Source organism: Priapulus caudatus, unplaced genomic scaffold (assembly GCF_000485595.1).
Source record: "Priapulus caudatus unplaced genomic scaffold, Priapulus_caudatus-5.0.1 Scaffold0, whole genome shotgun sequence".
NCBI lineage: Eukaryota > Metazoa > Priapulida > Priapulimorpha > Priapulimorphida > Priapulidae > Priapulus > Priapulus caudatus.
In genome coordinates, this window is record NW_014577061.1 from 1,040,607 (window position 1) to 1,054,000 (window position 13,394).

The window sequence follows — 13,394 nt, forward strand, 5'->3', positions numbered from 1 at the left end:
TATATTATAATATATATATTTATATTATATATATTCAGGAGTGGTATAATAGCGAGGATTGTGCTGACAACATAAACAAGTGGAAAATTCAGTCATTTACTAGCCTTATTCAAATACCCTACGATCTTACTACTCGCGTAACAAATCAAGTCGCAACGTTGAGCTCATAATCGGACACAAGTTACATTCGCCCATCATCGCTCACGAAATCTTTGCTCTCGTAGACACCCGCAATCCGAAGATACAACCTAAAACATTACGACAGATTCTCCAATCTTTTTTGGCCCAATTAGATGCAACCGTTAGCAGCCGCGCCTATAATTCAAAACAAAATGGCGTACTAACACAACACTGTCCACTGGCACCCGAGCTTGCGCTTCACGGCGAGGCACTGTGGCTGCGCAGCGGGTGATTAGGGCATCAAACGCAACACTCGGCGAGGATAACCTTATGAACCGCGTACACAGCTACATATGGTATGCACTTATGTTCATACCGGATGCGCGGCAATACATGCTGAACATTGCCCCCATACCACGCACGCACGCAATCGCCTATAGCAGTCAGATCCGGCCATTTCAAATTCCCTGCGTAGCCACAGCCGCTTCTCGCAATGGGCGCCCGTGAGCGCAAAGCCGTGGGACAGTGGTGGGTTGTAGCTGCCTTTGTTTGAAGTTATAGGGGCGCGCTATTGCGCCGTGGATTATTGGTCCAAAGAATGAGAATCGTTGTCGTAGGTTTTAGGGCATGTCTATCTTTCGGATTGCGAGCGTGTCTACGATCCGGAAACGATTTGTACGCGATGATGGGGAATGTACCTGTGTCTCGATTTGAGCTTCAAGTTGATGAGTTCGCGTAGTAAAATCGTAGGTATTATAAGGCTAGGTAAATGTATCGAATTTCCCTTGTTTATTGATGTCACACTTCCTCCTATCTATACACTCCTGGAGTATATCATATATATTGCGTTGTTACTCGTATAATAATCAAATGGCGCAACCTTGCTAGCACGTGGCTTTTAACTGTATAACATACTACGCGTGTATGTGTGCGTGCGTGCGTGCGTGCGTGCGTGCGGCGGTGCGTGGCGTGCGTCGCGTGCGTGCGTGCGTGCGTATGGCGTGCGTGCGTGGTGTTGTGCGTGGCGTGCTTGCCTGCTTGGTCTGCGGGGCGGTGGTCAGTGAGTGGGGGCCGAGGTACGTGGGATCATGCCCATGTGTGTAAGCGAGATAGCGTACGCATAATTACGCTAGCTTATAATTTTTCTCCGCCAAGGCCAGCGCATATTAAGGCACGGGCGCCTGCAGTCATAATTAGCAGGAGTCGTTAGTAACGGTTGAGGAGGAGGCAGATCTCGTCAAACAGATTCGCTAATGTGAATGGCCAGCTTTCTCCGGGCATCACGCGCGCTCTCAGGCCGCCCTACTCACGCTGATTTATGCGGGGCCGCTTCCTCATCGTAACCACATCAGTGATTGAGATTTGGGATTTAGTTAACGCGCAGCTCTAACTGTAAATACGGATTCGTGTTTTCAGTGGGAATGTTGCTGATCCCTCCCGTGCGTAGTGTTTTCAGTGGGAATGTTGCTAATCCCTCCCGCTCGTAGTGTTTTCAGTGGGAATGTTGCTAATCCCTCCCGCTCGTAGTGTTTTCAGTGGGAATGTTGCTAATCCCTCCCGCTCGTAGTGTTTTCAGTGGGCAATGGTTGCTGAGATCCGTCCCGCTCGTACTCGTTTTCAGTGGGATATGTTACATCGCCTCCCGCTCCGTAGTGCTTTTCAGTGGGAATGTTAGTCCAAATCCCTCTCCGCCTCGTAGTGTTTTCAGTGGGAATGTTGCTAATCCCTCCCGCTCGTAGTGTTTTCAGTCGCGCGAATGTTGCTAATCCCTCCCGCTCGTAGTGTTTTCAGTGGGGAATGTTATCCTCGCCGTCGGTAGGATTCTCCGTAGTGTTTTCAGTGGGAATGTTGCTAATCCCTCCCGCGCGTAGTAGTGAGGGTCATGTTGTTAGTGGCCGACGAGCGCACGCGGCGCGCGCACGTGCATTAGCTTAGTACGTCCCTCGTATGCTTAATACTGGTAAACAGCGTTAATCACCGAACAAAGCGCGACGGCGTCGTAAATGATTCATCGTCGCCTTTCACGTCGCGAGCAAGCTGACGCGAATAGAGCAGGGTGACCTGCGACACTGCGAGGCTTCCCCAGTGCTCGTAATTGCGCGCGCGCGCGTGACTTGTTAGGCATCACGTACACTCGTTGCAGGTGGGGCGGGAGTCGTGGAGGCGGGGATCGGAGGGGTGGTGGGGGCCGCTGGTCATCCCATTAACGGGTGTTTACTCTAATCGGAATTTCCTGCTTTTTGGGATTCCGTGCAGACGTTCCCGCAGGTCGATGCACGAAGTTTGCGTGCGTTCAGTCATCATCGCGAGTCACTGAAATAGCATTTACTCGTCCCTAGTCCAATACAGAGGTGATCGATAGAATGTGTGACATACATAATTTGTGTTGCCGGCTGGCGTTGCCTGCTGACATTTTACAGCTCTTTCGCGGTCGTTTTTTCACTGTCGGTGCGAGATTTGTTAGCTGTGTTACTGTCCGTAGCTTTGGTTAGTTAGCTGCCTGTGCCGCTTGCCTCTGACCACTTCATAGTTACCTAGTTCCATCTCTCTCTCTCTCTCTCTCTCCTTTTTTTTTTTCCTTCTTTTTGGTCTTTCCTTTTTTCTCTCTCTCTCTCTCCTCTCTCTCTCTCTCTACATCTCGTCTCTCTCTCTCTCCTCTCTCTCTGCTCTCTCTCTCTCTCTCTCTCTCTCGCTCTCTCTCTTGCTCCTGTCTCGCTCCCCTCCGCTCTCTCTCTCTCTTCTCCTCTCTCTCGCTCTCTCTTCTCTTCTCTCGTGAGTGTGTCTTTCTCGGAGTATCGTACCCGTGCCTTGTGCTGCGACGTTGTGTGTCGTCTAAACTCCCCCGAATCCTCTCGTTCGCCCTGTTCGTGCACTATCTTCTTTCTTGTTCTCTCTGTCTCTCTTTTCTTCGCTCTTCGTGCACTATCTCTATTCTTTCTCTCTCTCATTCCTCATCTCTCTCTCTCCTCTTCTCTCTCTCTCTCTCTCTCTCTGCTGCTCTCTCTCTTCTCTCTCTTTCTTCGTCCTTCTCTCTCTCTCTCCTCTCTCTCTCTCTCTTTCTCTCTCTCTAATCTCTCCTCTCTCTCTCCTCTTTCGGCGCGCGGCTCTCTCTCTCTCTCGCCCTCTCTCTCTCTCCCTCGCTCTCTCCCTTTCTCTCCCGCTCTCTCTCTCTTTCTTTCTCTCTCTCTCTTTCTCTCCTTCCCACACGTCTCTCGGTATCTAAACTAGAATGACTGAAAATTCCCACATGAATTTATGCAATAAATTTTACTGATTGCCGTTAGGGCACAATGGCGGGAATTAATGCGAGCTGTTAACGCGGTGTCACTGATTCATAGCCAAATCCAATTGACTGCGTTCACCGAGACATGATGCAGTTGATAACGTCACGGCGAAAGAAATCTGTTAATTGTACTCTGCTTTCATTGACAATAGGGCTGGCCGCTGCAGCCAGAAAAGTCACATTACCGTTTTCGCTACGTTTCATCCGAATTTTTTTGGCAATTTTTCTGTTCCGTCGTTCTTTTGCGTCACTGCATATTTGCACGGTTTTATATTGCGTCTCTATAATGTGCGCGCGCGTGCGTGCGAGCAGGGCGCTTAACGGCTGCGTGTCTATCTTTAACCATCGGCTGTCCGGTGGCTGGCGATGCGTGCGATCAAGCCAGCAATAAAACTAAAGCGTCTCCAGTCGAGCGGCACCGAGCGCGAAGGCGGCAGTCGACGACCCGCTGCGTGCGCCCCCTGGGGACGCGCAGAGAAAGCGCTGGCAACGACAGCATCTGCTGCGCTGTCGGCGGTGATGTCAACCATGAATGCGAAACATATATATATATATATATATATATATATATATATATATCAGCGCAGTGGTGCTCCGCGTGTAGCCGTTTCGGCAGCGAAATTTTTTTCCCACTTGATTCCCCGACCACAGCCAATGCAGCGCACCCATTTCACTCGCTTCCTCGAAGCAACAATGTAAAATGAATACCACCTAACCATAACACTAACTATAATCCATATATATACGAACCATATATTACAATACACTATCTATGGTGGGTTCGGAACTCAAGTGGGAAAAAAAATTTCGCGTCCCGGCAGGGGAGGGAAGGGGGGGGGAGCTTCACATGATGATCCTAGTGTCAGAAGCCATTGGTAACCCCGCTGCGTTACCCGCTACTGCACGCCTGCCTCCCGCTTTATACTCACCAGGGTAAATCACCGATTCCGTGTGTGTCGAGAAGGTATAGCTAACTATCTATACAGCTAGTTAGCTACGTACGGATGCATTACCTTGTCACTATATCCCACGTAGGGGACACCGATAGGTATGAAACCATGTCGTGATATATCATTGGTAATTCATGTGGAGCCTGCCTGCTTCACGTACGGAGCAGTAGCGTGGGCATGGTTTATATGCACCGAAGTGATATAGGGCACCTTTTTAATATATGACAGCTCGTGCTTACACTGAGGCGTTAGTAGACACTGTAGTGTATTATTCAAAACATCCAGTTAGTATAACAGTGATGTAAGACACGAGGGAGCGACGAACCATTATGTAAATGAGAATGTGCTACAGAGAAAATAAGTAGTACTAGTATATTGGCAATGTATTAATGTAGTATTGAAGTACCTTGACTAATACCATAGTAGTACCATAATATAAGGATTGTTCTCGTCTTTTATGTCATCTTATGTCTCTGTACAAAAGTATTGTAATTGCATGTGTATATATAGTAAAAAAAAATACTGCATTGTATAATGTTTCGCTAAGTCAGTAAATAGCCACGAACGATTGTCCTCAGCTTTTTGTTAACACAGTTTTCAAATGAATAAATCATTTATTGATATTCTAAATGGCATAATTGCATTCCTCATCCCAGAAAATGTATGTTTAGACACCAAGTTTGCCCTCCTAAGTGACCTAGAAGCCGAGCTATTGACATTATAGGTTTTTACATGGTGGCCATCTTGGAATCCAAGATGGCTGCTTTCCACTATCTTGCTGAAGTGGCTCCTATTAAAAATTGAAAGTTAAGGTAATAGATAGCACATGGAAAAAGTTTGGTGCTTTTATCCAGAATGTCCTCTTTATTTTGTTTAGCCACCTGACCACTGAGAAGGTCGAGCTGTCGACTGCTAGGATGTGCTAGATACGTGCGAACCTTTAAGTGCTGTGAGCAAGAAGGCACGAAAAAAACACGTCTACTCGTCGTAGAGTGGCGTTCGAACTCCCTTCAAAATTTCCTATTCCTGAAAATCAGTGAGTGACTAACGTACGTTTGCTTTTGTTTCGCAGTGACTCACCTGAAGCTGGATCTGGAGATGTCATCGACGGGCAAGGGGCAAGGCGGAGTGTTGACCGTGGTGCTTGATGGCATGAGAGTGAATATGGACCAGTTTCCAGTGCAGCCCACGCAGAACGGACCGGCTTCAGAGTCAGGTAAACACTGGCGCGTTAGCATGGAATAGAGAGAGGGAGAGAGAAGGAAGGAAGGAGGGAGAAAAAGAGAGAGGGAAGGAGGAAGAGAGAGGGAGAGAGTGGGCAAGGAGGGTGGGCAGGAGGGTGATAGACGAATGGAGGGAGAGAGAGAGGGAAGAGGGCAGGAAGGAGGGAGAGAGAGAGGGGGGAGGAAGAAAGGGAGGAAGAGAGAGAAATGTGAGATTGAGAGAGAACGAGATAGGAGGGAGAGGCATGAGAATTACTCATGTCCAATTTACAGTCACGCATATATTAAATGTTAATACGAACGCATGAATTTTTAATGGCCGACGGATAACTAGCTTTTTTTACAATTGCCATAAGTCATGGGTTGTCATGCCATATCTCGAGATGTATTTCGCATAGCGTTCTGAAATCTTTATAGATATAATTTTGAAGTCTGTTCTCCGTGTGCACTGCAGCTTTGTTGAGTGGTTTGCTTTGCTTGTTTCGTTGACGTCATTTGATTTCCCTGTGGTATCTATTTTGCATGAGTATAGCGCAGGCTAGGCGAATTATGTTGGCATAATTCATTAATCTTTCCATCAACTGGTTCCCGCTTTTATTACGATTAGTTCTAGCGAATTGATCTTAGCTTCTTCGTACAAACCAGTCACACACAGGATGTGTTATTTTACCATTCTATCAGAGTATCTGTCGCTGTGCCACAGGAGCTAGTATTACCTTGACTCTTAAGCATGATTGTGATGAATGCCTGTGAAACTGTTGCGATAAATTTGGTTCCAGTTATATGAATGTTGCCATAGCAACTGGTTCTCAGGTTCTCTTATATTCGTGATTTGGCAAAAAACAGACCTGGCTATTCTCTTCTTACTTTACAGAGATTCTGTGATATGCAATTAGAATGACTTCTTAAGTCAATCCTTCGTGTCTGTATCTCCCACATCTTAGTTAGTCAGCTCGCGAACAACCTTATTGGGCCGAGTTGCCAAGGTCGTTGTGATTGGCTTCATGAATTTCATGATTCTGTTGTTGTAAGTTTACATACGGTCGCACGTCAGTTCCTTATTGCAGCTGCCGAGACTTCAGAGAATTAATCTAGTACTCAGACTTGCGTTCGTGTAGCATTTTCAGCCAAATAAATCCAATATACCAGCACGCAGCGACTATTATCAGATTTCATTATGCTTCCTGCAACATTTTTGCATTGATGTGTGTAATTACGGAATGATGTAGCCGAGTGTGAACTTTCTCATATCGTACTAAAAACAATTGTCAAAGTCACAATTTTTCCATAAACCGCATCGATTTACACGCGCGAATTTTCTCGTGTTTTCTCATGTCTCGGGTTAGTTTACACTTTTTCAGGTTTCCTTGTCGTTTTCAGCGCGATTGATTTGCAGTTTTTTTTCACATGCTTTTTTTCGCACGTGCCTTTTCCTCTTTATTCACCACGATAAACTGCTGTGTCGTGCGTGTAGTTGGTGAATTAACGAAGGGCGGTCTAGCCACCATATGTCACCTAGTTTGTTACAGCCTGACTTCAGATTCAGTAGTCGTCAGGTTGAGTGGAAGGCAATGACCTTGAGTGGAAGGCCCTGCACACTCGTGATGTTGGTAGTATAGTGCAGTTACATCCACGTGATGTTGGTAGTATAGTGCAGTTACATCCACGTGATGTTGGTAGTATAGTGCAGTTACATCCACGTGATGTTGGTAGTATAGGTGCAGTATACCTCCACGTGATGCTTGGTGGTACTAGTGGGCAGTTACACTCACCGTAACGTGATGTTGGTAGTGATCAGTGCAGGTGTTACATCCACGTGATGTTTGGTAGTATAGTGAGTTACATCCCACTGATGTTGGTAGTATAGTGCGCTACATGCACGTGATGTTGGTAGTGATGGTGCGAGTTAGCAATCCACGTGATGTCTTGATAGTAATGAGTTGCAGTTACATCGCACGTGGATGTTTCGTAGTCACTGTCAGTTACATCCACGATCGATGCTTGGTAAGTATAAGTTGCCAGATTACATCCACGTGATGTTGTTATATGTTGCCAGTTACCATCCACGTGATGTTTGTAGTATGTTGCAGTTACAACTCCACGTGATTGTTGGTAGTATGTTTGCAGCTTCACAATCGCAACCGTGGATGTTGGTAGTCATGTTGCAGTTTACATCCCCACCGTTATGTTTGGTAGTATGTCGGCAGTTATCATCCACCGTGATGTTCGGTAGTATGTTGCAGTTACACTCCACTCGTGATGTTCGGTAAGTTAATATGTGGCAGTACATCCAGTGATAGTGTGGTGTTGTTGGGCACGTTACATCCACGAGATGTTAGTAGTAATGTTGGGCGAGTTACATCCACGTGATGTGGTAGTATAGTGCAGTTTACATCGCACGTGATGTGGTAGTAATAGTGCACGTTACATCCACGTGATGTTTGGTAATAGCTTGGGCACGTACATCCACGTGATGTTGGTAGTATGTTGCAGTTACATCCACGTGATGTTGGTAGTATGTTGCAGTTACATCCACGTGATGTTGGTAGTATGTTGCAGTTACTCTCGACGTGACGTTAGTTGCTCATGGGCGTACCTATACTTGTGCATATTTATATATTATACTGAGTACAGATATGTTCGTGGGTCTCATGGAGCAGGCTATATCATGGTAGCGTCATATATTGGTAGTCATTGGTAATGTGCTTTACCGTCATACGGTCATGCATGTGCGGTGCTGGCGAATGAATGTACCACTCTGTGTGATTGCAACTATCCGTGTTACTATTTTTACTGGCCGTGTTTATTGCACACCGGCACGAAGCGAGTGTGGTCCAGTCGTGAATCACTCGGCTCTCGCGGGAGTGCTACCGATGTTACCACCTGTAAATTGGCCCTCACTTTGTGTTGATGAAGTCTATGGCGATTGGCGCCACTTTAACTTGGCGTTCTTCTTTGGAACCCAATATTAGCACGAGAGTTTGTAGCCGAAGAATTATTCCCGTCCGCCTATACATGTATTGCGATGATACTATTTATGTAGTCTAAATATGGTCATAGCAGTGGCAGAGGCGGAGGTGGCTACAGCAGAGGTCGTGATGGGAGAAGCAGAGCAAGTGGCAAGGCAGATGCAACAGCAGTAGTAATTGCAGCGGTGGTGGCTGTGGCAAAGGCAGGAACGGATGTATAGGAGGCAGCAGCCGCGGGGGCATGGAGGAGTCAAAGGCGGTGGTGGAGGAAACAACAGTGGTGGGAGTCGTGGAGGAGGAAAGGGCGGTGGAAGAGGCAACAACAGTAGTGGGAGTCATGGAGGAGGCAAGGGCAGTGGAAGAGGCAACAACAGTAGTGGGAGTCGTAGAGGAGGAAAGGGCAGTGGAAGAGGCAACAACAGTATGACCGCATCCTCCGAATTTCCCTGCAGTGATGACTGCGTCACAGCATCACTATAGTCGAGTCTGACTGACGTTAGCTAATCTTCTCTATAACCGTACTTGGCTATCAGCTCTTCTGTATCTCATCATCCTTCCAGTCCAATCATCCCAGCTTCTGCTTTTTTTTATTATTGCTGCTTCCTTTCATTAGCTTTCGCAGCGGATTGCTGTCGGACGTGTGATAAGAAAGCTGATGGGTTTGCGTTTTTGCCTGTTCTTCTGATTGCCAGTCTCCTGTCAGTATTATACTAGCCTACAAGACAAATCTACATTATGTATTAATTAGGCGGATTGCCCCATGTCTGTCTTAGTGGTGTGAGTGTGATTGTAATAATGAGTGGATGAAGAGATCTTTACTATATTCTCATCCACGTATGTATGGTCTTAATTGCATAAAACGCGTATTAGTGAAGGCTTTTTCAGGTAGTTGTTTCCTAAAAGAAGCGTCATTATTTTATGAGGCCATCACAATTTGAAAGGCTGAAGCGTAATTGATATAAGTTGGGGTAGGGTGGCGGATATCGGATGACACGTAATCATGTTATGAGTTAATGATAAAGTTGTCTTGTATTTTTAAACTTCCCCCAAGTCTTATGAACGACGGACGTTATAAAGGTCATGTCCCACCACATGTGGTGCAACTACATATAATTGTCAACACATTAGATTGTAATCAACAACTCTATTTATTGGAGCAAGTGCAATATAGCTAGCAAATTTCCTCCAAGTGCTCCAAAAATCTGTGCGCAATTGCACATTATCCAAGCAAGTGCGCCATAACATCTGAGCTGATCTATGATACCTAGTTTTAACAGTCACATTAAATGACTACTGTCACGACTGTTCTTAAATCGAGTCGTAGTGACATGACGAAATACTCTCCGTATTTCTGCTTGTCTAAAGGGTACTAGGATCTCTGTACAATGGAGAGCTGAATCTTCGAGGAAGTGACCGGGAGCTGAAACTATGCTGGGGGTCAGGCTAAAACACGCGACGTTAATCTGCCCATGCGCAAAGAACGGATGTTTTTTTATTTGCGATGAGATTCTCCTCTTCCTGCTTACAGTCATTATTGCGTCGCATGGCCGTGACGCTCTCTGGACGCCTAGCGAATTAATTTCAGCTACGACGTGTTTAATTAAATGTATCGCACCCGATTAATTCAAGTTAATTAGGCGGCTGAGTATGTCCTCCGACGGCCGCCGGCAAAGCTGATTCATTCGCCCGAGGGCTAATTATGCTGTTTTCATTGCTGGCAGACAAGTGTGTTTACCAGCCTCACTAGTACTATACGCGTGCAGTCACTGTGGAGGATGCTATTGCTTATCGTAGGCGATGGTGACATGAGGCCGCGTGCAAACATGCGAGACGCGCACGCGTCTGTCATGGCCGTTCTACGGGGGAACGCGCACGCGCGTGCTGCGTGCGAGAAAAATGAGATAGGTGGTGGTGCTTGGGGTGTGTCGGTGGGAGATGTTTGTGCAGTGTGTAGTTTTTAGGGTGTGTGGTGTATGTGTGTGTGTGCGTGCGTGCGTGCATGCAATGTGGCGTGCGTTTGTGTGCGTGGCGTATGCGTGTCTGTGCATGCGGTAAGCGTGTCCTGTGCGCGGCGTATGTGTGTTTTGTGGTTATGGAAGGTGCGAGTGTAATGTACGGAGTGGTTTTTTTGGCGGTGGTGCTTGTAGTATATGGGATCGTGGTGTGTGGTGTATGGGAGTGTGGTGTGTAGTGTGGGAGTGGTGTGTGGTGTAGGGAAGTATGGTTTGTGGTGTGTAGTATATGGGACGTGGTGTGGGGTTGTATGGGACCGATGGTGTGGTGTGTAGTGTGTAGTGTGTAGGTGGAAGTGCATATTGGTGTGGTGTGTATATTGTTGTGTGTGTGGGTGGTGTGGTGTGTGGTGTGTGTTGTGTAAGTGTGTAGTGTGTAGTGTGTAGTAGGACGGTGGTGTGTGGTGTATGGGAGCATGGTGTGTGTAAATGTGTGTGGGAGTGGCAGTGTGTGGTCTATTCGGTGTGTGGTATGCCAGTTGTCGGGAGTGGGTGGGTCGGTATACTGGTGTGTCGTGCGGGTGTAAATGAGCGTGTTACGACGTTCCTCGACTGAATACTCCAAATAACTCTTTTATTTGAATGGGGCTATTGTCACTGAGATCTCTATGTGATAACGATGGGACAGTTTAAGTCTTTTTTGTCCATAACTCGACATACCTGTCAAAGTCATGGCCTAATAAATATTATTATGAAATCGTGAAATGCTGTGATTGTTGGTTTTAGCGTGTACAACTAGATATTATTTCAGCAGTGGCCAGAAAGGTAAGCGTGCAAAGTACAGTCATTAAGAAGAGAAGTGGAAGCAAATGGAAGTGTATTACTATGTAATTCACAAAAACAGAACACACACAGTGGAGAATCCGCAAACTCAGGTATGTAAACATCTATTCTCGATTTGTATAAACAACATGTTTCTTCGCCATGGCTACTCAGTATAAGTTGAGAGTGAATGTAGTAGCGACACCCAGTCCGAATTATAATACTATGAAACTTCTACTATTATAAATTATATATAATATATAAGTATATATATATATATATATAGGTTATAAGTATTAAAATCGATCTAGCTGTTGTAACCCCCTCCAATCCTGATAGATCCTGTCGAGCGAGCTCAAAGCTCATAATGCTAGTCTTATCCAGCCCTGCTGAAATAGCTAGGCTTAAAGCAAGAGGGCCGGACTCCTCGACATCTGACTTCCTGCTCCGCGAAGGAATATTTACCTGCATCGTGGAAATTGTTGCTTCGAATTTCCTGCCTGTTACCGTGACGATACTTGTCGTTCGGGACATTGTGTTGCGATGGTTAACACTCGTCAGGCGCAGACGCCGTTCTCTTGACCGTGCGCGCGACGCGGTGGCATTTATTAAAATCGCGTAGTTTTTTTGCATACGGTTTTCGCGACGATGAACCGGTTTCTGTCGATTCAATTCACACGAGCTATACAAGAATAGCCCCTGCGGCATGGTTGGAAAGAGATTCAGCTAGATGAGTGCTGATATTTTGTGGATCACAACGACTGCCTCACCCACATTGCCAGGATCGCCCCGCCGGCGCGCTGCCAAAGGTACATGCTATATGTCATGTCCAGGAGCAGAATTCTGATACCTTCGTGCTCATTTTGCACTGTGTCCATTGCTAGTCTGAAAGTTCAATTCTAAGTGGCACCATTGCACTTTGTGAGGTAGCTCTAGTGCGCAGCATGATCTTGTGGCTCTTTCACATTCAGACCATTAGCAAGTTACTGTTATTGCAATGAGTCATGCGGGAGTTTTGCATACGGCTGCTCTTTGTTTGTTTCTAGGCCAAAAGGAGTGTACGGTGGCCAATAGCATACGAACGAAGCTTTATGTGGAACTGAAGCAGTTTCAGGTATCTTTGCCAAGTAATACTGTACATCATATTTTGCGATTGTCACAGCTACTCATGTAAAGAAGACTTCGCCATGATCCTCTCACCCTCGCCTTCCGGAATTCGTACCAACTTAATACTCCCTGGATCCCGCCTCATAGGAAATACTAGGAATGTAAGCGAATGGATTTCGAGAAAAACAGCCAAAGCAACCGATCTGTTAAGGAAGCGCTAACTGGCGTGAACGGTAATATTGAAATAGTCGTTGAAGCGTCAAGACTCAATAGCACTTACTTTGAAATTTAATAATCTGATAGAAATCAGTTACAGGAATATGCTTGGATAGGCTCCCTGCCCAGCCTCCTGCATGATATATAAGTTGAAACAGTGGAATTGTGGGGCAGTTTTCAGAGGTTTTTTACTGAACGGCGACTAATTTTCAGGAGATATAGGTGTTGCATGGTTTTTATATGGGAGTGACTGAGATTTTCAACACACCTATCGTCTCTCTTCTCTACTCTCTCTCTCTCCTCGCCTCTCACTTTCTCTCTCTGTCTATCTTTCCTCTCTCTCTCTCTCTCTCTCTCTATCTTCTCTCTCCTCCTCTCTTCGTCTCATCTCCTCTCGTCTCTTTCTCTCTCTCTCTCTTCTCTCCCGGCCTCTCTCCCCCTCTCCTCTCTCCCTCTCTCTCTCTCAGCTCCTCTCTCTCTCTTTCTTTCTTCTCTCTCCTCCTCGTCCGCTTCTCCTCTCTCCCTCTTCCTCTCTCTTCTCGTCTTCTTCTCTCTTCGGCCTCTCTCTTTATCTCTTGACTTATCCTCCTCTCTCTCGCTCTCTCTCTCTCTCCTTTTTCTATCTTTCTTTCTCTCTATATCCTCTCTCATCTCTCTTGTCTTTCTCTCCCCTCTCTCTTCTCTTGCTTCTCTCTCTCTCTCGCTCTCTCTCTTTCTTTCTTTCTCTTTTCCTCTTCTCTCTTCTCGCTCCC

The 13,394-nt window shown here is 46.2% G+C and overlaps 1 protein-coding gene across 1 annotated transcript in view; it reads left to right on the plus strand.

The window, feature by feature from the left end:
- LOC106807105 (E3 ubiquitin-protein ligase Su(dx)-like) overlaps nt 1-13,394 on the plus strand; it is a 136,552-nt gene that overhangs the window by 98,344 nt on the left and 24,814 nt on the right. The window contains exon 6 of the mRNA XM_014809722.1: nt 5,426-5,569. Within this exon, the coding sequence (XP_014665208.1) occupies nt 5,426-5,569 (144 nt within the window). The remainder of the gene's footprint in view (nt 1-5,425; nt 5,570-13,394) is intronic.